General features: G+C 42.5%; 3 protein-coding genes across 6 annotated transcripts; 1 reads left to right on the top strand and 2 right to left on the bottom strand.

Annotated features, from left to right (window-relative positions):
- Positions 1 to 2,101: 2,101 nt before the first annotated feature.
- Positions 2,102 to 7,354, bottom strand: dnajb1a (DnaJ heat shock protein family (Hsp40) member B1a). The gene is made up of 3 exons (XM_006791324.2): positions 6,802 to 7,354; positions 5,331 to 5,914; positions 2,102 to 5,218 (listed from the first exon to the last, which is right to left on the bottom strand). The coding sequence occupies exons 1-3, from the start codon at positions 7,010 to 7,012 to the stop codon at positions 4,988 to 4,990; spliced, it is 1,026 nt and encodes a 341-aa protein (XP_006791387.1). The 5' UTR covers positions 7,013 to 7,354; the 3' UTR covers positions 2,102 to 4,987.
- Positions 7,355 to 10,610: 3,256 nt separating this feature from the next.
- tecra (trans-2,3-enoyl-CoA reductase a) lies at positions 10,611 to 16,914 on the top strand. The gene is made up of 11 exons (XM_006791325.2): positions 10,611 to 10,991; positions 11,646 to 11,697; positions 11,876 to 11,920; positions 12,002 to 12,105; positions 14,625 to 14,740; positions 14,980 to 15,085; positions 15,216 to 15,288; positions 15,377 to 15,420; positions 15,510 to 15,567; positions 15,666 to 15,754; positions 16,061 to 16,914. The coding sequence occupies exons 1-11, from the start codon at positions 10,824 to 10,826 to the stop codon at positions 16,232 to 16,234; spliced, it is 1,029 nt and encodes a 342-aa protein (XP_006791388.1). The 5' UTR covers positions 10,611 to 10,823; the 3' UTR covers positions 16,235 to 16,914.
- A 5-nt stretch (positions 16,915 to 16,919) lies between these two features.
- Positions 16,920 to 25,489, bottom strand: samd1a (sterile alpha motif domain containing 1a). Of its 4 annotated transcripts, none has more exons than XM_006791326.3 (7): positions 24,994 to 25,489; positions 22,025 to 22,373; positions 21,342 to 21,481; positions 21,155 to 21,218; positions 19,566 to 19,644; positions 19,060 to 19,174; positions 16,920 to 18,817 (listed from the first exon to the last, which is right to left on the bottom strand). In XM_006791326.3, exons 1-7 carry the CDS (start codon positions 25,354 to 25,356, stop codon positions 18,671 to 18,673), a joined length of 1,257 nt encoding a protein of 418 aa, XP_006791389.2. In that variant the 5' UTR covers positions 25,357 to 25,489; the 3' UTR covers positions 16,920 to 18,670. The 4 variants fall into 4 exon arrangements, with proteins under 4 accessions (XP_006791389.2, XP_006791390.2, XP_035763897.2 ...); XM_006791327.3 differs by having other exon boundaries at positions 21,155 to 21,215; XM_035908004.2 differs by having other exon boundaries at positions 21,342 to 21,478.
- Positions 25,490 to 25,697: the final 208 nt, after the last annotated feature.

Here is a 25,697-nt window from a genome sequence, read left to right as displayed (position 1 = left end):
TTTACTTATGAAACCAGATTAGACAACTTGGTTCGTTATACTATAGGCATTCCTGACCTCCAATTTTCTACTTCTTAATTGTGACAAAACCTCAGAAACCTGGTGTCTAGCCAGCTATGTACTCTGGATGACATTATCCCTCTACTGCATGACTTTTTAATTTTTGGGGAATAAAATATTTCTCCCTATTTTGGGGGAGCTTTAGGGTCCCTAATAATATATCAATCATAAAATTTGCCAGCGGTGCCGACTTGATACCAGATCCTGGCCAGACCTGCTTGCTATGTGGGCACTAACACACACACACAGACACAGTTACTTTACCAACTGACCCCTGAGCTCCTAAGTGTCCTTCAAACCTCATTCAGGGATCCACTCCTCTACTTCACTGTCACTCCCTGAAAGCTCACTGTCCTCACTTTCTGAGGACAAAAAGTGCACATTCCCTTGGTTTCCTTCCATAAAAGGTATTTACATCCATGTGCTGTAATTATGAGCAGATTGTAAAGTAAAAAACATTGACTATGATCATATAAATGCACACAAACACATCTCTACACACATATGCAAATGCATTATATTGCCTGAAAAAAAACTGGGCAAACTGCGCAGTGTTGCCTTGAGGCAACGAATGAAAAAACAGTTTTACTGTATAAATAAATTTTAAAAAGTAGAACAAACAATCAAATATGCTTCTTAACATATTCATGCACATACAAGTATTTTTTTTAATATACATTTTTTTCACTATAAACATGTAAAATAGTGATCTTTATCTTGCCTCCTAATGGAGATGTCTCTCATGTAGTGCAACTTGCAGAAATGAAAGTCACACAACCTTCAACTCATCATTTTATTGGAAAGAGATGTGTCTGGTAGCATTATTTGAAAAAAAAAAGGGGGGGGGGGGGGTTGAGGGGCCAGTGTAAGGCATGAAAATGTGGTTTGTTGCCTCAGGGCAACGCTATGCAGCAGAGGGTTAAGTTAGCCTCCAGCAACACTTTGAGGAACCTGGTAGTCATTTTTGAAGTATGTCTGACATGCTGACAAACTAGTTCATGCATGTGTTATGCTTAGACTGGCCCATTGTAAATCATTATTGTCAGGTTGCTCTGAAAGATCTCTGGAAAGCCAGTTGATCCCAAACACTGAAGTGGGAGTAGCAAAAGGGACTAGAACACAGACCGTCTTTCTCCCGTATTGGCTTCTCTTCACTGACACTTTGTTAGTTCTAGAATTTAAACTAAAATATTTCTTCTTGCACACACGAGTCATGAATAACTAGACCCCATCATAACCATCTCTTAGATATGCTGCCATTATAATTTAAGATAATATAATAAGATAAGATAATAAGATAAGATATGCAATAACAATAATAATATCTATATTTATAACAAGGTGCAATAATAATTAATGTGCAATAATAACAGTGTGCAATACAAATACACTTATTCTTCTTTTTTTATTACTAAGTTATTATACTGTGTTGTGTTGTTTGTGTTGCGTTGTGATGTGTCATATCGTGTCGTGTTATATGTAGTGCCGACGTAGGACAGTTTTCCAATTTCATTGTACTACTGTACTATGTATGACTGTGCAATGACAATAAAGAGTTATCTTATCTTATAAGCTCAGGCTGCCGAGGAACTTCCTATGATGCAATGAGCATTTTTTTTGCCACCATGTGATTTTATCTTTTCTCTGAGATAGTTTGTTTTCTCCTCATCTCTGCGAATGCCTCTTTTCTTTTCTCTTTCCCCTCACAGCCGGCTTCAGCAGATTGTTGCCCCTCCAAGATCCTGTGTCTGCCAGAGGTTTCTTCCTGTTAAAAGCAAGTTTTTCCTTTCTACTGTCACCACATGGTTCTTTAAGGGGGTTGGAAGGGGTCATTTGATTGTTGGGCATTTTTCTGTAATATTATTTGGTCGTTAACTTGAAATAAATTAAGTCCTAAATTAAGCATAGTCCCTCTAAACCAAAATGTATGAGGCTTGCTAGATAACGTGCTGGATACAGTGAAACCTGAGAAAAGATTTTAGGGGAAACTGTTGTTACAATTCAGATATATAATTAAAACATTGGACAGTAAGTGAGGCAGTATTGGCCAGTTTGGTTTGCCAGTTTCTTTATTGTGGAAATGCTAATCATCACAGCATAGGAAAGGCCAAGTAGAAATTTCCATATTTCCTATTATCAATTCATAAAACTTTTGTTGTTAAAAATCAAAGGCTTCTGAATCCCAACCTGAGAAATTTCAAAACATAAATGAGGTAAACAAAAAAGAAAAAAGAAATCATTCATTCTGTAAAAAAAATAAAATAAAATAGAGAAATTAGAGAGATTACGCATCTCTACATTCACGTTACACCATGTGTGCGTGTAAGTTGAAAACTTAAGCAGAAGCAGGACGAAGCGGCAGTTCCTGACTATCATGAGGTTTACTTATTTTTCTCTGACAGTCACACTGATACTAAAATTACTAATATTCACCAGCTTCCATCATCATCACAGTCAAAGACTTCAACTGTGTCTTCAGGATCGTCACCCAACTGTGAAACTACACAACACCCGATTCTGTACACACTAGAGTGAAAGCTGTCTGGCACAATAGACTCGTGATATAAGACAGAATGATCAAAGGTTGCAGGCCTTTAAAGCTGGAGGTTAAACTTCTTTTTCACATCTTGATGTGAAATATAACGGCAGCACATTTCATATCATTTTTACAGGTTGGATAAAAGAAATTATAAACACACTGGCTTTTGATTCAATCTGCAATCAGACAGACACCAGTAGAACAACAAAAAGGATGAATTAAACCATCACAAATACATGACTTCTGTATAAAATATCAATTTCTCTGTGCATTTTAACAGGGTATGAATGCAGTCAGGTTTTGATCATTTTCCGTCATGTGACAGGATACACACATGTCCTCAGCAAATTTTAAGACACATACTTACACACATATATTACAATAAGATAGGGACAAATGTTTGGCACATTTTTTTCTCCAACAAATATTTTACATGAGCAATAATTTGTGTGTACTTCTGGTTAAACACGAGTTTGGAAAAGTAAACATGTGCCATCTTTACAACTGCAGAAAAGAAAACTCCCTATGCCTTTGTTGTCCTGCATTAAAAATCTGGAAAATACTGGAGGTCCATCAAGGTGCATCTTATTAGTAGTAGTAGCATAAGCATAAGTTAATTGGCCTATCTCCAGATATAATAGCATTGGGATATAATGCTTTCTGATACTAAACAGGGATCATTTATAGTCTCACTCCATTTTTACAATAATCTGCAGCACACGTAACAGAGCAGCATTACAGATGAGCACAGTGTAGTGTGGAGACTTGTCAAGTCTTCATGGTACGTTGGTAACTAATTTTATTAAATGCCCTGCTGGAAAGTTAATAAACAATGACCCCATAATGTTCTCTTTAAATATACCCCTAGCGTAGTGTATGTACTTACACCAATCAGGTGCACAGGTACCTCCCCTTTGACCTGTCAGATACCCTCTACGTAGCGAGGCCTCTGCCACGTTCCAAAGATCAACTGAAACCTAAAGGGTTTCGAGGCCGATGTGACACCTTGGGAAGAAGACTGACCACAAGTGGTTGAGCTTGGGCTTCAGCAATGGTAATGACCGAGGGACTGGCCGCTGAGTCCCAGTCATCCCCGACTGCTTGTGCAGACTGTCGCTAGGTGAAATAACCTACAATTAATGTGCTGCACAAAACCCTCCTTGTCAACGCTCAGATTTCTGCTTTCGCCCATTGCTTGTACACAAGACACTAATTTGCCTGCAACCATTCGCTATCTAACCATGGAGCAGTAGTGAAACTTGCAACGCAAACCAAAAATGGAGTGCACTCACCTCCAAAACAAAACTCGTGTTTTACTACAAAACTATTATGTTTCAATAGGTGCAACTTTTACTCCATTTCCATTCTGCTCAACAAGCAGCTGCAGTGTTTGCAGACAAGTCAGCATCACCTCTGGCCCTTTGGGTGATCGTGGCAATCTGCAGGTGATATCTCTTTGCAACCAACTTCACCCAGCAACCACTCACTAACCAGACTGGGAATGCGCATTTTTCCCTAGCGACCTTTGGGTCACTAACTGGCCTCTTGGCCTGCATGATAGGGGCTTAGAGTGAGTGTTACATGTAATAACATCCACATGAATGTTAAGTCTCACTTCACCTTTTAGTGGATTTAAAGTTGTGGCTGCCAGTTTTATAATTATAAACAATATCATCTCATTATATACTAATATGTATATATATATTTATATATACACACACTCCATAAGAGTCGTACTGAGCATCAGTCCTATTAGGGCTCTACTGTTTTCAGCCTTGAGAACACTTTAGGTGTATTTTTCACAAAGCTTTACATTATAGCTTAGTGTAAACGACAAGTAAAACACAGAATTTTATTTATCAATGAAAAAGAAAACTCTATTTAAGCCAAAACTCCTAGTAAGACCAATACTGCTACAGATATCTCAAAAGGTTTCACCTTTCGAGACCCACACAATATCTAAGCCTCAATTTTACTTAATGGAAACCCAAATCATGTCCTATGAGTAATGAAGTTTTAGCCACATTCATGCATCAGTGCACCTGCATCAGGGAGGTATTGTTAAGCAGCTGGCTGTGTGTTACCTAAAGCACTCGCACAAAGATCTGCTATGTTATCAAATCCTCAGTTACTAAAATAAGTTTCCCAGTGCTGCAATTCACTGAACATTTAAAGAACACCTGTTTGTCTTTCTGCCTTTGTCTCCTTCACTCAAAGCCAAAAAATAAATAAATAACAAGCTGGATTCTGGGTTAAGGATACGGATTTGTTGTTCAGGAAGTAAAATTAAACCCCACTGAACCCAAATCTACCCTCAAAAGTCCAGGTAGTACACAGCACAGTGCCGCTGGAAATGCTAACTTTTTGGGGATTTGGAGTCATAACATGTCACAGCGGAAGAATCTGCTCGAGTGTATCGCGTGTGTTTTGGGCCAGTTTGTCTGGGAATTTAACAGTGAAGTCCAGGATCATGTCACCTCTCTTCTCCGGGAACTTGGACAGCGGCAGCCCCTCGCCGCTTATTCGCTTTTTCGTTCCGGGTTTGACAATGTCTCTAGAGGTAACAGTGATGGTCCGGCCGTCCAGTGTGGGAGCTTTGACCGTGCAGCCACACAATGCCTGGAGACAAAAGGACTGATAAGCAAACATCCAAGTGCTTGGCCGAGTTTTGATTATAAGCATCTTTAAAAAAGATAAACTAGCATGATTAATGTTGGAATGATTATCTTACCTCTCTAAGAGATATTTTTGCAGGATAAACAATATCTGAACCCTCTCTTCTGAACACCGGGTGAGGTTTGTCTTTGACCACAAACACCACATCTGCAGGAATGTTGGTGGGAGTCTCATCCCCCTCCCTGGGAAAGGTGATTTTCGTCCCCTCCTTCCAGCCACGCTTAATGTCCACCGTTAAAATCTTATCTTCGCTGCGCATGGTGCAGCCGTCCGGATTGAGCCTCTTGCGAGAAATCTTCATCTTTTTCGTGCAGCCCGAGAACACCTCTTCCAAGCTCACCTTCAGCTCGTGCACCACAGGCGGGTCCTTCTTCTTTTCGTGCGCTCGGTGAACTCCTGCCGGGTGGGTTTTGAAAGGCCGGTGAAACCCACCCATGCCGCCCATTCCTGGCATGCCAAACGTTGCGAAAGGGTTGTTGATGTCCACGTCGTCTTCCCCGTCCTGGAAGAAGAAGTGATCGAATGGGCTGCGGCCACCGAAGAACTCAGCGAAGATTGCGTGAGGGTCCCCGTGGAAGCTGTAGTTGCAGCTTTGACCGCCATGTCCTCTGCCTCCAGTGTCAGCTGAACCCTTTAATCCTGTTGAAGAAGACGACATCGCCAAGTATTTAAAAAAAAGAACGGGAAATATCACTGTCATATCAATGTTTGAAATAGCATGTTTGTTTAGTTTTTACTGTTATTTATTTACCCTTTGATGTCTGGGAAACTAAGCATTCTTTATATAAAAATTGACTGCGAAAAAAAAGAGTTTTCACTGCACCATCACTGGGCACTAAGTCAACACATAGTTGTCTTAACACAACAGACAAACACTGATCACTGCTAATGACAAGGTAGTTATCAGATGACATCAGCTGACAGCCACCTGATTGTTGATCTTTTTGATCAGCTTATTGGTGCTCATCTGTTGAATAATATCGGCATTACCGCTTTAACACTTATAACACACTGACCTACATTCACCCTATATTCACCCCTATGATTTGAATCAATGTCTAAAGATTTCAAACAAACAAACAAACTGACACAAAATATTTACTACTTGCAAGAAGTAAATGCTCAGAAGCTAAAATATTTTTCTGCTTCCTGACATCTCAAAGTTTGATCTCTGTCCCTCCCTGTCCATGAGGGTGTGGACAAGGACACCAAAGCCTGGAGGTACAAATCTGTGCCATTTTTCAAAGCCACAATAATAACAAGAGAGAGGCACACTGACAGGACGGGCAAGAACTTGCTGTTTCCAGCAGGTTCTCCAGCTACACCCTATTGTACACACAACTGTTGTCAGATAACTGCTGCAGAAAGACCCCAGAAACCGCACTGAGGAGGATGCATGTGTACATCGATTAGATTGAGAGAGTAAGAAAATGCACGTTTTGCTTTGCATTATTTGCAGAGGATTAAACTCGGTAAATGCAAAGGCTGCAAAACTTCGTGCAACCCGGGGGAAGGAGTTCGGTTACCTTCTTCTCCAAAACGATCGTAAATGTCCTTTTTCTTGGCATCACTGAGGACGTCATAGGCTTCAGCGATCTCCTTGAATTTGTCTTCAGCTCCAGGAGACTTATTCTTGTCGGGGTGATAGCGCAGAGCCTGTTTTCTGTACGCCTTTTTTATCTCATCTTCAGATGCTCCCCTGGCTATACCCAGCACTTTGTAATAATCTTTACCCATCACACCGGCCGGTCGGCACTTCTTTCAATTGCTTTTGTCGAAGCTTCGGTTTGACGTCGACAAAACACCCAGCATGCCTCGTGTAAAACGAAGCACAGATTACCGGGATCCACTGTCTCACCCCGCCGCCGCAGCTGTCCCTGCAGCGGGCAGTAGTTCAGATCGCCGTCGGGGTGGTCCTCCAGAAAGTGTCACAGCCCCCGACAGCAACTTTCAGCTTTGACCCACTGGCGAGGACGAAAATGTCACCTAGCCCGTCCGCGTTTGCGTAAGTGTGTCAGTATGCCGCACTCGAAACCTTGCGAGGAAACTTCTGGAAGAAGCTGATGCTGCTGATGTGGGTCATCTCTGCCGAGTCGAGAAAATTCACCCCCGACAACTTCCGGTTTCGCTTGAGCCGCGCTGGACGTTTTTAATTAAATGTTTAAGAAAATTGTACTCGAAGCCGGGCACCTATCGAGACATTTATCACTGCTTGGATGACTCGTGTAAAATATCCGCATTTTAAAAGTTCTTAGCACTTATTATTATAATATAAGTGACATTCAAGTACGCATGCGCAGACTACTTAGCAGCGTGAGAATTTTTTATACTATCGAGTAATTTTTTACAAGTTTCCAGTTCCTCTCTGTACTATAACGCAGAGAGAAGAAGAAATACCATAGGGTAAAAATAAAAATAAGAAACTACGATGACCAGACACACACTGACCACATTTTAAGCATCAAACTTTCCATTTCCTGCTTTATGGATTCGCGTTATGTAACAATTTATATTAATAATAAATTCATTTATTGTTGTTATTATTATTATCTTAGATGTGTTAAAGCAATATTTCTACAACAGCTCTTTATACAAATTCCCTGCACTTTCAAAACATGATGCAACATGACCCATTTCTGTAATATACTTACATATCTATATTATTGCTAATATATATTGTAATATATCTATATCATGGCTAAAGCACTTCTGGATGGACGTAAACTGCATTTCGTTGCCCTGTGCATGTGCATGTGCAATGACAATAAAGTTGAATTCTATTCTATTCTATTCTATTCTATTCTAACATGATGCACGGATTTTCTGGACTATGGAATATTGAATCTGGCTTGTGAATTGTACCTCTTAAATCTAAACACATGCGTATAGTTAACAAATAGGCCATAGCACAGGCACTTAGGAATAAAAATGAAATCAAATAAAGTGCAATAGATTTTAAAGTGAATGTCCACAGATCAGTCTAATAATCTTAGCATTATTGTTATAGCATTTCAGCAATATACACTGCATGTAAGTTAAAGGTAATAGTTGTGATCAGATGTTTGAATACATTCATCACGGGAGTGAATGCCATGGTAATGATTGTACAACATATAACTTTAATGACTTAAAAGAAAAAAATACAAAACAAAACAAAAAACAAGAATTGCACGAGTTTAAATTTCTTTTGGATTTTCTCAGGGTTAAAAGGAAAATCGATTAGACCATTAAAGAATAGCCCAGGAACCACCAACGCTTAGCCTGCCATGACCTGGAAACTCCAGCATCACTGTCCACAGTGGAGTGAGTTTTACATCAACATGGACAGAGAGTGTGCCGATTGAGAAAGAAGCCCTGCTCCAAAGTCGACTAAAATTTGCAGCTGCCCTCATGGACAAGCCAAATATCATCTAGGGAAGAATTTTATCAAACAAAACAAAAATTAAGATATTTGGAGACAATGACAAGAGGTATGTTTGAAAGAATAAAGGTGAGACTTCTGGCATATAAAGAAATATGCCAGAAGCTTGTTGATGGGCGCCAAAAGCATGTGATCTCTGTGCAGCTTGATGTGTAACCAAATATTATGGGGGTGTTTGTGTATATATCTGTATATATACTTTTGACCCTGTGCAGATTAGAGAAAATCCCAAAAAATTCAATCTAGTGCACCGAGCTTTTGTTTTCTTAAAATCATTAAAAAGAACAGTTCAAAAAAATTATTTAAAGCCCCAAATTAACACGACATTCGTGTAAAAGCTTGACCATAACTGTCTCCAAATATATTTTACATGCTCATCTCGATGGATGCCCAGACTCTACAGCTTCAGCTAATGCTGACATTCCCTGTAAGTGTAAAGGGGTGTCTTGCTTTTTCAAGATAATTTGACAAGATCCGATGTGGCTAAATTAACTGTTCATGTTTGATGGTGCATAGAAAGAAACTCTTTGAGTTCAATTATTAAGTGGTTTCACTGATTATGCAGTGCTGTGCGCTAATTACTAGAGGACACATGCTAAAATACATACAGGACTGAAGGGGTCAGCATTGATTTTCCTGCTGCTCACTGCCTGACTCAGGAAGAAGTGCTGAAGGTTTTTCACATGTTTACCAGCAACTTCTCATTAATCAGAATACAGCCACAGAGATATGCATAGAGTTAAATCAAAAGCTTTCTGACAGAGTTTCCACAAAAACAAAAAGCCTAGGGGTAATATGTTTCACAAGAGCGCAATGGATTGCTTTCAAAGCAGTGGAAACAACGACAGTGAATGAATAATTATAAAAAGCCCCTTTATTCTCATTGCATGAAAAAAAAAAAAACAGCATTCACAATCATTGTGAAAAATGATAGTATATAAAAAAAAAAAATCAGCTCAAAGCCATTTTACATTGCATCTTTTCATCTCACGTTACACAGGGAATAATGAGGATATTCAGAAGAGCCTTTAGATAACCTAAACCGATTGTAGCTGCTCCACAAATCACTGTGAAGGATCACAACGACGTCACAAGATCAGATCTCAGTGTAACCACCTTGAAAAAGAAGCAGGCCCAGATCAACACATAAATGAGTTTATTAGCATGAAACGGATTACGGTTAAACTGGAATGTGTCAAATCCAAGACTCAGAAGTGATCTGGGAATGCACGTGTACTGCTGCCTGCTTCTGCCCTGTGCTGCTCTTACTTGTTATAAATAGAACATAGACTATAGATATGCAGCTGGCTATTTGCAATGATGAGCTGACCCAGTGCAATGAAAGGCATCTCTGATGTTCTCCCAATCAGCATTTTTATCACCCGCCTCTCAAAACAAACCCCCTTGAAGTGTTTCAGAATGTGTTCGGCACACAAACTGTGAACTGACGCAGGCCCTGAATAAACAGGTTTGTCTTTGTTGTGGTTTTTCAGAACGAGAAAACAAGCCTCACAGGTGGTTTGGGGGATAGAGGGATGTGTGGGCATGTGGAGATCTTTCATCTGACTGATCAGGTTTTCAGCGGGACCCCTCACTGTGTGACCAAGCGAGGAGCAGAGCGGGGAGCAGATGTGTCTTATAGGTCTAATGAGAAAATGTTGGCATCTGTCACCGGCTAAGGTTGTACTGTATGTGGCTTCCCAAGGTTACCAAGCTGGAGCAGAGCAAATCAGGCGACTTATATTTAGCCTCGCAAATGGCGCGCTATGGATTATGTCTTGGGCCTCTCCAGTTTCGTCTTCAGTGCATTTTGCTGCGTGAAGTGGGGGCTGCGGATCTTGAACAGGATTCTGTTCAGGTGAAGAGCAGGTCTACTTCATGGTTTTAGACTAGCTCTCCTCTGACTTCTGCCTCAAGTGTTTATGGTCACTCCTCTGTGGAAGAAACTCAGAAAGTGGAAGGATATTCACTGAGTCTGAGAGACACAAGAGACTCTTGAACTGGACTAACAGCTTCTCTGGAGACGAGCTGGTAGCTGTTACACATACCAGTGGAGCACAACCAGCGTCACTGGACATATCACAGATTATTTCCCCACGCTATTGAGGTTTGGGATCAAACAGTGTCATGGATGTACTCGCATTAGAGGCAAAGAAGGTAGATGCAGTAGAGCCTGAGAAGAAAGCTGCACCGAGGCCAAAACCAAAAGCCCCCAAAAAGGCCAAAAGGATTGTTTACTTTGAGGTGGAGATTGTGGATTTAAAGACAAAGGAGAAGCTATTGCTGCTGGACAAGGTGAGTGAGAGGATGTCAAAAGGGTCTTTATTTAATTACACTCACCTTTTATATTTAGCGTAATGATGATTTAGCAGATCACTTTGATTGCAGCCACACAACTAAAGTCCTATTTAAAAGAAAGGCTCAAAACATTAGCATGCCATAGAGTGGATTGATTTATCACCTTGTTCTCACTCCTCTGAAAGTTTCATATTTTATACATGTGAAGTCTGTGCTGCAAGCGGCAAAACCTGATCTTACTCTGCAGCGAAGCCAAGAAAATACAGAACGGTTACTTTGAACACACGGATGCTCTTTAAAGATAATCATCTGTTTCACAGTTTGCCCAGTCGAGTGCAGCCATTATCAGTTATGTTTCTATTGACGTTGCAGTTAGGAGGTGAGAATTCCCTCCTCATCTGACAGGAATTTTCTGTTTCAGTTACAGCACATGCCCGCATCGCAGATAGGCTTGATTAGTAGCTAGTGTAAATGTTACAAGCTATGTCCGTAGAAGGAGGGCTCATAACAGAGTCGACGAGCCTGACAAGTTTCACAAGGAATCAAAACAAAATGGATCAAGACAGCAGGAATGATTTCAGCTTTGGTTTTTTTGTGCTGCTGGTAATAACGCAATCTTTAACATATTTTATTTTTATATTTTGATTTTAGGTGGAGCCAACTGCCACTGTTTTGGAAATTAAAGCTTTGTTTCACAAATCATGTAAGTTCATCCTGCACGACATCCAAAATGACTCTTGCTGACTTTGCTGAATCCCAATTACATTCAATCTGGTAGCGATGTTCAGTACAAACACGAAAGCAGCTACAGCAGTGAGACACTTGGACCACAAAGAATCTCTTCAGAATACTAATAGTAAAGTTCCTCCCTATTTTGACAGATCCTAAGTGGTATCCGGCCCGACAGTCCCTACGCTTAGATCCAAGTAAGTCTGCCACCTTTTTTGTTTTTAAAGCATTTATCTAGATTACAGAGCAGGTCGTGATGGTGACTGTTTTTGCCTCAGAGGCAAAGTGTCTCAGGGATGAGGACATTCTCCAGACACTTCCTGTGGGAACCACAGCCAGCTTTTACTTCAGTGACCTGGGACCCCAGCTCACGTGGGGAACTGTAAGTCCACCTGTACACAGACACACAACATTTGGATTTAGTGTTGTGTGTCAAGTCATGAACATATTGCTCTGTAATGCCTCTGCTCTGGGATTTAAATATACTCTAAAGACGCATATTTGTATTAGAAGAAATGATTTAATTCTCATGTTTGCATGTTTGTTTTTAATCTGCTGACTATCACTTAAAGAGAACTGCTTTACAAAAACTGCTTTGCACTTGTTATGCTAAAACATGCAAACCCCTCGACACGATCTTTTAACATTCTTGCACTTTAAATATACAAAGACACCCTTTCACCCACTCAATAACTCTTGAATATAAATATCAGCCTATAGTGACAGGTAGAGTTGATTTGCTGTGGCGTCCCCCCTGCACTACCCCCACCTCTTGCACTGCATGTCCTCTGTCCTAGGACATTTAATCTCATGGCCTCATTTCCCCCCCGAGGCGTTTATCCCTCCTGACCACTCACTCCCGTTTCATTGCTGCTCTTTACTCACCCATGCCCACCCAGTCTTTACATTCCCCGTCAAACCCTGAGACAATCTGAGAAAAATGCCTTTAGTCTGATGCCAGTGTGGGTGGACGAGCAGCGATCAGAAGTAGCTACCAGTCAGGCATTCTGAGCCAGGCCTCCGCCTAAGGTGCTGATTCAGGGATCTGTTTCACAGCTGTGTCACTTGATCTTAAAGCGGGTGTTACAAGCTGTCCCAGTATCTCATCTGGTCTATGCGTACATACTGAATATGAGGAGGAGTATTACTGTAACTGATTTGTTCCTAATGCTTAGGTGAGGTAGACAGACCTTTTTGATCCATGGTGGCTTTAACAAGTGAGACTGTAGAAACCAGAGCCACGCTGGTGTCAGCTGTTAGTGGGCTGGTGAGGATGTCAGGTGTCAGTTGCATGTTCTCCCTGTGGCATAGGGTTTACACTGACAAAGTATTATTCTAAATGGATTTCAGTCAATAATTAGTCTATGTTAATTTCTGTAATTTGAAAGCTACTGGAATTTATGGCACTGAGTTAAAAGCATTTAAAGCTGGAATTCTCAAACTGTAGTCCTGGTTATGCAACTTATGCAACCCCTGATTTGTTTTTAACTTTTCATTCATCAACAGGTCATATGTTGTTATGATATCCATCCATCTACTAAAGTCACTTTATTAGATACACTTTATCCCAGTAAAGGGTTTGGACCCTCTTCGATCTTCAGAACTGCCTTAATCTTAGTGACAGAGATTCAACAATGTGCTGAAAACATTCCTCAGAGAATTTGGTTCATTTTGTTGAAACAGAGCCACACGGTGCAGATTTGTCAGCTGCACATCCATGAAGAAACGCAATGGATTCTGAGTACAGTGAACTTGTTCAAGCTATGTTTAAGAATGCAGTTTGACCAAACCTTTGTGACATGATGTGTTATGCTGCTGTAGCCCATCCGCTTCAAGCTTCAGTGTGTTGGGTGTTCAGAGATTCTCTTTTGCATACCTTGGTTCTAACGAGTGGTTGAGTTGTTGTTGCCTTCCTATCAGCAGGAAGCAGACTGGCCATTTTCATTTCATCTTTGACATCAGCAAGGACTTTTTACCCAAATAACTGCCACTCACTGGATGTTTTCAGTTTTTTGGACCATTCTGTATAAATCCTTGATATGGTTGTTATGGCACCAGTTTCCGAAATACTCAGACTAGCACTCTGACACTAAAAACAATGTCACATTCAAAGTAGCTTAAATCACTTTTTTCCCCATTCTGATGCTCAGTTTGAACTTCAGCAGACTGCCTGGGGCATGTCTACATGCAGAAGTGGATTGAGTTGATTCTATGTTACGATGGAGTATTTATTAGGGCCACATTAATGAAAAAAATATTAACGATTATTTTGAGAAAAAAGTCGAAATGTTGAGATGATCATTTTTGTTTCAAGACAAACTACCATGTTCGCTATACCCTCTAAAAATGACTTGTTTAGATGAGTTAGTGAAACAAATTGATCCGCCGTCTTGTGACACAACATACATCCTCTTATTGGACCGGGGTGTAACCATCGATAACCTTGCATCTTTCCAATACCAGCTATTTCATTTTGTACAAATCCGCTCTTGTGCGCTTTTCCATCTGATCCGTCTGAAATGAGGCCCTAATATTCCTTCGTAGGCTATATAACTGTAACCGGCTGGTTAGATATTTGTTGAAAAGAGCAGGCAAACAGGTGTACCTAAAGAAGTGGCCAGTGAGTATAGTAGCATTTCTAACATCCAGCTGGAACTCTTCAATTCCAGCCATCATATCCCACTAAACCATCCTACACCTGCTGCCAAAGAATGTAACTGATTATACTGAATAAAATGAAAAACAGGCCAAGATAAAATACAGCCAAACAACATTTCTCCTTTAATGTGTGCATTTTTTTTAATATGTGCAGCTTTCCACACAAATCCCTTAACTGGCCCTTGGTCACAAAGCTTTGAGAACCCTTGACTTAAAGCACATGTGTCTCCTCACTCACTTCAGGTGTTCCTGGCAGAGTGTGCTGGCCCGCTGATCATCTACTTAATGTTCTACTTCCGCCTTCCCTTCATCTACTCTCCAAAGTATGACTTCACCAGCAGCAAGCACTGGATCGTACAGTGAGTGTCGGCTTTCCCATGTTTTCAGAGATCTGTTGTGATGTTGGTGCAGTGTTTCACACAATCCCGGGCTTTGCACAGACCCCCCCCACCTCCCCCGTCAGCATGACAAACAGTTGGGAAGCATATTGCTATGTTGACACTGAGTCAGCGCCAAGTGTAATGGACTGCAGCGGGGCGATGTATTAATCACAGCTAAATATGTAAGTGTGTCTTTGTGCTTGTGTGTCTTGTTGCAGTTTGGCCTGCATATGTCACTCCTTCCACTACATCAAGAGGATTCTGGAGACACTGTTTGTCCATCGTATCTCCCATGGGACCATGCCTCTCAGGAACATATTTAAGGTGACTGTGCTGCACATTTAAAGCTTTGTGCATTGTAGTTATTACTTTGTTTGTGGTTACTCTTCTCAGAAATCTATGTGGAGCAATATCTAGACACTTTGACTTATTATAGTCCTGCTTTCTATTCCAGAACTGTGGCTATTACTGGTCTACGGCAGCTTGGATGGCATACTACATTAACCACCCTCTCTACACCACACCCTGTAAGTGCTGACCCCTTTCATTCTCACTTTAGCTCGTCAGTCAACGCCAACTTCTATCTTAATCCATTTTTCTGTGACACGTCAACAGATTACGGGCAGCAGCAGGTGAATGCAGGTCTTTACATTTTCCTGGTAAGCATCAGCTCTCTGAGAGTCACCTTCCACATTTTAAACCCACCATCCTGTTGCATGCTCATCTTTGAATATCTTTATCCCCACAGTTCTGTCAAATAGGGAATTTTTCCATCCACGTGGCGCTTCGTAACCTCAAAACACCAGGTGAGCGTTTTGCAGCAATACGTGTGATTTTCAGTCTCCTTTTCTTACTGATTTCTTTTTAAATGCACAGTGCAGTTTGAGTTTACCCTTCGTTTCAGGCTCCAAAACCAAGAAGATTCCTTATCCAACAAAAAACCCCTTCACCTGGATCTTTTGGCTGGTCTCTTGTCCAAACTACACATATGAGGTAAGCCCAAATCAAACTCCATATTTCGGTGAAGTTCACCCTTTTTCCTTAGGTAGATGAATCTATAACATCTAGTATTTATATATTTATTTAAGGGGAATTTTCTGGGTCTATGCTCATTTTGGTGTTATTCGTATTTTTTAATGTTACTCCACTAGAACGCTAAAGGTTAACATTTCATTGTACAGTGCTGCATTTTACCCTCCCAAGGAAAGCTGCATTGCCATCTGGTGGTTATGTTCTGTAACTGTACCATCATTCTCCATGCACTCTATGTGTGTGTGTCTGTAAACCTATTGCTCACAGGTCGGCTCCTGGATCGGCTTCACAGTGATGACCCAGTGTGTGCCTGTGGCTTTCTTCACTCTTGTGGCCTTCATCCAGATGACGGTTTGGGCTAAAGGCAAACACCGCAGCTACTTAAAGGAGTTTAGGGATTATCCCACCCTGCGCTCCTCCATACTGCCCTTCATCCTGTAGATATAAGCACAGGCAACAACAGCTGCTACACCCATCCAACTCCTCACTGGTAGCGGTCCTTTTTAAGGGCCCATGCATCCCCCTGGATGTCAGGGACTGTGCGCTGAGGTAATAAGGAGCGGTATTTACAGTGCTGGACTGGTAACTGAAGGACTGTCACATTGAAAGGAAGCTAGTGAAATGCAATAAAGTCTTATTTTAATGCTATATGCAATCTAGAAGATAAAAGATGTCCTTTTTATTTATTATTCTTTTTATGCGTTGCACAATATTCAAAAGTTTAAAAAAAAAAATCGTAGCTTTTATCAGCCCAATTAGTGAAATTTTATCAAAAATATTCTCTACTATGCAGCCTGGAGCTGAAAACTTGGTGGTGTCACGTAGCTCATGCAATACTCTACTCAGTGACCTTTATACTAACACTGTTCTCTTATGAAGTTTATTCACTGTTATGAATCGTGTTTCCCCTGAAGGCGCTTTTCACACAAAGCTGAATTTGAAGATCAGATGAGTGAATTTGTTACTGAAAACTGTAAGGGACAAAAAAAAATAGATATTTTTTGCAGGGATTTCCATCTGTAGTGTAAGGTTTGTTTACATTACTTTAAGTCACCGAACCAATGAAACAATTGCTTTTCGGTGTACTGTTGATTTAAGGGTAATAAACTCTCACAAAACAACTGAGCGGAGACACGAGTTTTATTTGCAACTCCGCAAAAGTGTCTGTTGTGTTACAGATAAAACGTGGAGGGAAATACACTGGAGATGCGGACTACATTATGTGGAATGTTACAATTCAAGTGGCTGGCTTAGATCAAAACACAAAGACAGACGAGACAAAATTATAAAGGAATAAGAGAAGATAAAATATTGCATTTCATCGAGATATCTGTTTGTAAACAGATGCTGAGCAGCTCCGTTGAATGTCTCACAATATATTCGGTATTACAACAACATTTCTTGCAGGTTTATCTTGTGTATGTGTAAAAGCAAGTTCCTTTAGGTTGCACATATTCTGGTCACATCTATTTGCAATCGTTCCCCAAAGTGCAACTGTATTGTTGGACCACAGTCATTTTTAATTAAGACAATACAAGGAGAAAAAACAACCCCCCCCCCCCCCCCCAAAAAAAAAAAAAAAAAACCCTCAGGTTGTAGCATATCAGCTCAAGTGTTGGTTATATCTCCAGCCCCTTTCAGACATGCACTAGAGAATGCCCTAAAGAGCAATAACAAATACACATTGACACTTTGTTCTGGACCTGATTCGCAGTAAAACATTCCTCTGCGATGCACGTGTGCCGCGGGCCTCCATCACTGCTGAATGAAATCGAGAGGAACATTAACAGGAATGTGGCTTACGTTTGAATGACAGTGCCGTCGCTTTGACACCAATGTCACATATCCCATGTCTGAAAAGGGCCTCAGTGTTATAAAAGGTACTGAAGAAATAATCCAAAACAGCAGCTACTGGTGGCAATGATAGGTTAGGAATCAGACTCTGCAGATTAGGGCTGCACCCAAATACTCGGATATTTGTTCATCGTGTAGGTGGAACTTTTTTCTTTCTCAATGTGGAAAAAAAACACAAACCCATAAAATCTGAGCTTGAGTGCACAGCATCTGACTCTCAGCAGTGATTGTCATGCTTTAGTTCACCTCACTGCTGCTAATTAGTGACTTTCATACCTATTTAGCAAGTAAAAAAAAAAAACCTATGAAAGTACTGGTTTGCAATGGAGCTCTAGCTCCCATTGTTGTCCTGCTGTTCATTCTCTCTGCACGGCACCTGTCAGATGATGCTTTAGTTATAAAATTGTCAACTATTCACTGCTGATTACCAAGGCTTCAAAGAAAAACAAGATATAAAGGGCAGCCCTAACAATGCAGGTACTTGGATAGTCTGACTTTTCCAGCACTCATCACATTAAATAAAAAAAATTAAAGGGAAAAAAAAAGCAAACTGCACAATTGCTGTGCTTTGTTTTCTGTGATTAACAGTTTCTGGGTAAACAGAATGTGTGGTAACAGACACAGAGGGGACATCCAAAGCTGCGACCGCACTGTGTCCACAGCCATGTCTGTGTAGGTGGTCCACTTGGTTGGAAGGCTTAAACTTTTCACTTTCCCAGTGTTTTACTCTTGCAGAAAGGTTGCTGCTGCACCGCTTTAAAACACTCGGACTGCAGCGGTCTCTTCCCTCCATAACGGGGTTGCGATGAGTGAAATGAAAACCATCTGAAAACTAAAGACCGTAATGAGAGGTAGGACGACTGTGTTTCAGTTTCTGGTCATTCTCACAGTGAAAGTCAATTCCACCGAAACCCTCCACCACACACCCTCTACACATACTGTATATGAAAGTGGGCAGTAGTGAGAGGGGGCACTAAATGCAAGTTTGAGTCAATGCAGCAGTCTGCCATGTCAATCGCCACTTCAAAGGTCTTCGCATTCCAGGAAATGGGTCCTCTGCAGCACTTTTACATGGCGCTCGTAGATTTTGAGGGCAGGGCCGAGTCGGATAGACAGCCCGGTCAATACGTCACTACGCTGCATCAAAAGAAGAGACTTCCCATCAATTTCCTGCAAAAGAGGGAAAAGAATATAATTAGAATTACGCTTGGGTTTCTAAAGATACGCTTTGAGTATTTAACCCGACAGCACCATTCTTCAGTTTTGAACAGTGCAACAGACTCATAGTGTATATACAAAGCCTCTAAAAAAATAATACATTAAAACAAAATCCTAGAAGTGATGGAGTATGTTAGGTTTGACTCTGATGTATGAGCAATGCTCTCTGTGGCAGTCTGTACCGCTGCACTAACCTGTGTTCGAAAAGCGACAGCCTGCTCGGGAAATCCTGCAGCTGAGAAATAACTGGCCACATCTGCCACAGTCCACTGCAACAAGTTCTGCCTCATCTTCTCCTTCTTCACAGACCTGGTGGATTACAGGATTTAAAATTAAATCAAGAAGAGTCACAAAACCTCAATATGGCATCTGTGTGCAGGTAATGTCTTGTTTTGTTTCATTTTCAAGCTTTTACATGACGCACGGGGTAGTTTACTGTAATTATTTTAAGTGCTGTCCCTCAGCAAAGGTGAACTGATAGTCTGGACGATTTGCCAAAAAGTGTGGGCCAAACACCGTCAAGGACTATCTGCATGCTGAGCTGAGGCTGGCAGATTAAATGGCTGACAGGTAATTATGGTTAATGCTCAGATCCTGCCAGTTGCTGTATTTTGTACTTTTTTATTCTGTGCATATATATATATATATATCTATATAGATATCTATCTATCTATATATATAGGTTTAACAGGATACTCACACGTCATCCACTTTACCACCATTCAGAAGATTGTCATCAGTTGCTGTTAAGGATGATGTGTCTGCCTTCTTAAATGTGCCTGTTGACAAACAGAAATCACATTATAATAAATGTAAAAATTCCTCAAATGCAGGTGATATCTGCATCGACCCCAGGGCAGCTCATTCATAAAAAGTGACCTGAACCTGAGCTCTTATGAGTAACAAACAGAAAAAAAGAAAAGTCTTAAAAGCAGCAGAAAAAGATGCTTTTCCCCTGCTTCTTGTAGTCATACTGGGTTGTCTGCAGTTATGGTATGTTTTCCTATTAGAGCTGCTTCACACCTCAGTAAGGTGAGGGCTCGGTGAATGAGTGTTGATACAGCCCCTTATTACACCGGACCACTTTCACAAGATGCTGGCAGGCCTGCTGTCATACACATGATGCATGACGGGGACGCAGCCATGTTTTAGATGGGTACCGCTCCTCCTAGGCAAACTCCATGCCAGCTTTGCACACTTACAATGCACAGTGGCAATGTCTCACTTAGGAAAGAAAAATGCATGTTTCACTTTGATATTCAGGCATGAGTAAAGTCACTGACAGATCCCTGAAGTAATAAAACAGAGAAGAAAATAAAGTAGGGATCTGCAATGATCACTTTTAGACAAAGATCAGAGACATTAGATCCTGGCTAAGCCCATTTCAGGATTAGTTAAATTCAGATTTAGATGACACCCCACACATTTGCAGTTTATATCTATGTGTCAGATTTTGTATTACTGTAGGCATCGGTTAACAGCTGGCTTGCAATGCAGCTTATTGGGTATTTAGCAGTAAGAACTACCATGGTCAATTTGAGGTGTTTTACCTTTAGGTTTCTCCCTGTAAACACAACAAACTGCATTCATTTTTACACACTAAAGACCTGCACTAGCATCTACCAAGAATGGAAGCCTCTGTCTCTTCTGGACAGGAACTTTAACCCTAAAAACTGACTCAGATCCTTAGCAAATCTGAAAGTTCACCGTTTCCCGCAAACACAGATTTACTAGGAATGTACCAACATATCAGGTTCACCTAATGATCGCCATGGGCCTAGATGACTTAACAGTGGTGGTGAAGAACATGTATTGGGTTGGAATAAATGTAATCAAATTTAAGGAAGAATGAAAATAAGAGCCCACAAGATATTCCTGAATCATTAATTGATTATGTGGTGGTAATGTAGTCATTTTTCTTCACATCATGCATCTGTGGAAAGTCTAAAAATCCCATCTCTACAAGTCAGTCCTGACAAAGTGTTGCAATGACCTCTAACTAGAGTGGGTACTAGCTGAACAGAAGGTAGCAGCACACGCTTGTGAAGCAGTCAAAAGATCGTAAGCAATGCTGAAGGCAAGTACTGGTACAAAAAGCCAAATAACAACCAGAATGGAGCTTTTATGCCCATTATGTTGACATTTAGTTAACCTCCTTAAGTTCCCTTTCTATTAGAAACCATGTTCCAAAGTGAGAGAACGATTCGGTGGTCAAGCTTTGCAAAAGAGACAGAAGCTGCAAGCCTGCTATAAAAACATAAACAAACAAGAGAAAACTATGTAACTCACAGTTGTCAGATAGCAAAGGCAGTGTTTGTGATCTCCCATTAGAAGCATTCCCGGTCTCATCCTGCTGGTCAAACACGAGAGAACAAAGATGAATTCAACATGACAATGTCAGGTAGGAAGAAGAGGGATCAAAGAAGCAGAGGACAGATACAGATGTTAGTCACAAAAGGAAAAAACAGGCCCTTACCGGCCGTGCTGCTGAGTCTGGCACCAACTGGTCAGACGAGACGCTTCTGTCCTCCACCTTGCTTCCATCATCTTTCTTTGCGTTGTTTACAGCGCAGGGGGCAGGAGCTACAGACTGGGCCGCTGGCTTCATGGCCACTGCTAACACAGAGTGGGCCAATTAACACCAATTATACGCTGATTATCGTCCACATCTGACCTGCCAAATTCTACTTAGTGTAATAGGAGAAATTTATTATTATTTATTTCTGTCAGTGCGCCCCAGGGCAGCTGTGGCTAGAATGTAGCTTGCCATCGCCAGTGTGTGTGAATGGGTGAATGACTGAATGTAGTGTGAAGCGCTTTGGGGTCCTTAAGGACTAGAAAAGCGCTATACAAATGCAGGCCATTTGCCATTACCATTTACTTAGTGTAATAGGAGAAATTTATGACAGCCAAATGGATGAATGCGCCTCAGACTGGATCCTCACTAAGCTATGAGAATATATTATTTTCCCCTGCATCTCTGTGTCTGGCTTACAGACACAGTTGTTACTGTCAACATCCCACAAATAATCACACAGGTGTTTAAAAGCTCCCATCGACTTCTTTCATATCCAGCGCAAAGCTGAGCGTAAGCTTGCACATAAACTGATATTAGAGTGCTTTGTGCGCACGTTGCTCTGTGTGTAGCACCGTGAATACCTTTGTCTCTCTGCATTCCTGGGTGCTGGCGCTCTGCTGGGCAGACGGCAGAATCATAAGCCCAGTCATTGTGTGCAAGGGCCCTGGGGCTGGAGGGGGGCAAGGAGTTGGGCCTCTCACCAGCCTTCTGGAAAGAGGCACAGTCCAGAGCGGAGCCAGGGCTGCACCCGGGGCCGGGCCTAGCGCCAGAGGGAGAGCAGGGAGCAGAGACGGCTCGCATGGGGGCACAGTGCACAGTGGCATCTTCGTGTGTGTGGCTGGGTGAGGGTCTTTCCTGCCCATCCCGGCTCTCATCGCCCCCCTCCTCGTCTGCATTGCTGTCTGTGTCCATAGCTATAGAGGTGTCAGCCTGGAACACAGGAGCAGAGGGGGAAATGTGATTTCACATTTGCACAGAAGCTTTCTAGATGTTTCTAAATCTTCATTTGGATGAGAGGGGACAAAAAGCAGGAAGAGACATTAAGTTGTTATTAGCAGCAACTTAAAAAAGCTGCTGAGCCCGACAAGGTTGTAAGGTATTGTTGAGAACACTGAGAGGCACTGATTGTAGGCTGAGGGTATCACATGAAGGCAAGCTCGTACTGATGTCGCAATTTGACCGCGGCGGTGGTAAATTATTGCCTTTGAATGCCTCCGTCCCTTTCCGCGGTACAGCGTTCACTCCGCAGAGTGCGAGCCCTCCCGTCACAAACATGTACCCCGCTGCATTAAAACATTTAAACACAATCTTGTCTTTTCTTTTTTCATAGCAGCTAAGAGTTCTCACGAACGCACACATTCCTTTCGCCGGAGCGGTTCGACGACGGCGCCCCGAGTAAAAAAAAATCACGCCGTGTGCGACTGCGTGTCCGAGACCCAGCAGTCGAGCACAGGAGCGCACGAAAGCCCGCCCCGCTCCTGAGGAAAGAGCCGCTTGAACGGCATTCAGCCGTCGCACTGCATTTCTCACAACTTTCACCGAGGCACGGTCACAAAAACATAACGCCCCTGGGGATCTCAGCCCAACATGATTTACATCTCGGCTCACAAACACTCAGAGCCGCCGACGTACTCTGTGCGTCCCCGTGTTTTTTTTTTTTTTTGTTTTTTTTTAAGAGGCCTACTTGATTGATAATTTTAACACGCGAGAGCACAAAAGGGGCCGATGGGAGGCGTTTTTTGTTCATGCTCTTGTTGTTTTTCCTCAAATTTCCTCCAAAGTGCGCATGGAGTTGGGAGACGCGGTACAGACCTTGTTTTTGTGTCTGTGCTCTTTTTGTAAATAAGGGAAATAGTCAAATGAAATAAAAACAGAGAGCTTTCCAGGGCCGAGCCGCTCGCTGCACGGCGGACCAGTCGGAGATAAAAGCCGAGCTTTAACTCGACGGGCAGCCATCCGATCAGAAAGAGCAGCAGACGACGCGATTACCAGTCTACTTTGACTTTGCGTCGGGTCAACGATTTACAGCAAAAGCGACTGGACAGAAAAGAGTCACACGAATGAGTCCGTTATCGGACACGTCACTGTCTACATTTGACCCCCTCGTATGCTGGCAAAAGCTGGTTAACACCCCGCAGAGGGGTCTGTTCAAAGCATTCACGCGTAGTCGGTCTTGTAGCAGCACACACGCCTTTCACAGAACAATTTGATCTCGGCTTAACCCAAATCGGACGGGCGCATCCGCCATCTAGCGCCGGACGAACAGTTTGCGGTCGCTTTATGTTACTTCAGCTTTCTGCCGGCTCTTGCATATTTCAGAGCTTTGTGGTGCTGATTTTCCTCCTAAAATACTGTCGGCGCACAGCTGGCAGACACAGAGACGAGATGTCGCCACTGTACGGGACGTGATGAGCAATAAAATTAAAAACCAACAACAACAACAACAAAAAACAGCCAACACCACGACGTTGGACGTGACCGGGCTTGGCAGTGTGTCCGATAATGGATCTAGGGGTTCGACTTCAAGCACTGCGTCGGCAATCGTCCATCGCTCGAAGAAGAAACGCAGTTTGGTAAAATGAAGTGATTGCACCCACAATGTAACTACTTTGTCACCGCTTGCAGTCGATTTTGTGTCTGTTTCAGCTCACTGCACATTGCGATGGGCATATTTTGAAGTATAGACCGAGGCTAACGGTGGAAATCTAGCCATGGGCGGTCAAAAAAAACGATTGAGGACACGGCTGTAGCGACACTGTTTACAACAGCGGGCCCCGTTTGTTTCCCTGGCATAAAACAACCAAAAATGCAACAATGACCCACAGTCCCCCCGTCAGGTTCCTACATTCGCAGTGTTTGAGACTTTTTTCCACCCCCCTCCTCCTCCTCCTTCACCCACTCCCACGTTGACAGAGAATGAAGAGACACACATCCAGACTTACGTTTCGAAATAAAATTCCCACCAGCGGGGCACAGTTTTCATGCCATTATTATGAAAGTGCACTTTTCTCAACTTCCGGGCTACCTCAACTGTCATTGCGGAACCTTAACAGCACCCCCCTCCCCCTCCCTCAACGCCGAGTTTGGGGCTTGAAAAGCGCTTTCTGCTACCGATAATGGAGGCTGGGGTTGTTGCGGACGAACAGGACGGTTCAACTTTTCCCTGTCCCGTGTTTGCGCTTTCACGCCGTCCATTTAAAGCGCTTTTAAACTGTCGCGCTGTGTGAAAAAGAAAAAAGAAAGAAACAAATTGTGCCACACGCTCCCTTCACGCGCACCTTCAGTTTTTTCTCTCTCCCCCTCCCCTTCTCCACCTCGGCAGCGCTCGAGCGAGGTCCAACCGCCGCTCCCCGTCTGCGGCAGTTTCGGGTGCACTTGCAAATCACTCCCCTTCACCGTCCCCCTCCACTCCTTAACACACTCACACACACGGCAAAACATGTTTTATTTTTACACACTAAACAGTGGTCGTTCAATCCCCCCACCTGTTAATTTTCTGTGAGGTGACACGACAATGAAAACGTGCCTCCTAGCATCAGCCTCCACATACCTCCAAATCCTCCTCGTCCTGGTCAGCGGGACCGAAAGCGCTGTCCCCGTTGCTCAAGTCGGAGTGACTAGCTTCTTCCACGGCGCTCCTTCTCGCAGCCGCTGTTAACGACACATCTTCTTTTTTTCTGCTTCTCCGCTGAACCTTGGCGGCGTTTCGGTACGAAATGGAGCCCTTGTAGTTAACTTTCAGCACGGTCTGTTCTTGGATCAGTTTTTCCAGTTCTGCGCAGGTTCGGTCGGGCTCGGACCCGTGTCGTCTCCGGACCATTCGGCAAATCCTCTCCAAGTCCGGCCGGGCTTTTCGAGACCGCAGCGAGTCGATAGTGTCCAGAATCCACTCGCGGTACTTGGATTCAGACATCTTTTCTGCTCGCTTGCTTTGCTCTCTTTTTTCCCCGTGTTTTTCGTACCTCAGTGCGTCAACCTTGTGCGTTACACACGGTGATTTTCGTGAGCCGCGGTCCGAGCCCCACTGAGAAGCGGAAACCTCGCTGTACGCCTCCTGCGTTTGCGTTTGCGCTTAAGGTGGAACGAAGGAGTTAGAGCGAAAAGTTTTACTCGAGAGGCGTTTTTAAGGTGGAATATGCAGTCCTGAACGGGAACGAGCGCCCGCACTCGGTATTAAGTGTGGTCCAGTTGGTGGGAAAGGTAGCTTTTTGTTTGTTTAAGATTAACACAAACTGGCAACAACTATTATTATTA

This window comes from Neolamprologus brichardi, chromosome 4, assembly GCF_056152115.1.
Source record: "Neolamprologus brichardi isolate AB-2024 chromosome 4, ASM5615211v1, whole genome shotgun sequence".
Taxonomy (NCBI): domain Eukaryota; kingdom Metazoa; phylum Chordata; class Actinopteri; order Cichliformes; family Cichlidae; genus Neolamprologus; species Neolamprologus brichardi.
The sequence above is the reverse complement of the archived record's forward strand: the minus strand, read 5'-3'. Positions and strand labels throughout refer to the sequence as shown.

What these genes read in the sequence shown, in the direction of transcription:
- dnajb1a (XM_006791324.2), bottom strand. Translation starts at nt 7,012, where the DNA reads ATGGGTAAAGATTATTACAAAGTGCTGGGTATAGCCAGGGGAGCATCT. An exon ending in CGATCGTTTTGGAGAAGAAG is followed by an intron (nt 5,915 to 6,801) that starts GTAACCGAACTC and finishes CTTCTTCAACAG; the next exon opens with GATTAAAGGGTTCAGCTGAC. An exon ending in CAAAAATATCTCTTAGAGAG is followed by an intron (nt 5,219 to 5,330) that starts GTAAGATAATCA and finishes TTTTGTCTCCAG; the next exon opens with GCATTGTGTGGCTGCACGGT.
- samd1a (XM_006791326.3), bottom strand. Translation starts at nt 25,356, where the DNA reads ATGTCTGAATCCAAGTACCGCGAGTGGATTCTGGACACTATCGACTCG. An exon ending in GGTGGTAAAGTGGATGACGT is followed by an intron (nt 19,175 to 19,565) that starts GTGAGTATCCTG and finishes GTAATCCACCAG; the next exon opens with GTCTGTGAAGAAGGAGAAGA. An exon ending in CTGTCGCTTTTCGAACACAG is followed by an intron (nt 18,818 to 19,059) that starts GTTAGTGCAGCG and finishes CCTCTTTTGCAG; the next exon opens with GAAATTGATGGGAAGTCTCT.
- tecra (XM_006791325.2), top strand. Translation starts at nt 10,824, where the DNA reads ATGGATGTACTCGCATTAGAGGCAAAGAAGGTAGATGCAGTAGAGCCT. An exon ending in AGCTATTGCTGCTGGACAAG is followed by an intron (nt 10,992 to 11,645) that starts GTGAGTGAGAGG and finishes TTTTGATTTTAG; the next exon opens with GTGGAGCCAACTGCCACTGT. An exon ending in CCCTCTCTACACCACACCCT is followed by an intron (nt 15,289 to 15,376) that starts GTAAGTGCTGAC and finishes ACACGTCAACAG; the next exon opens with ATTACGGGCAGCAGCAGGTG.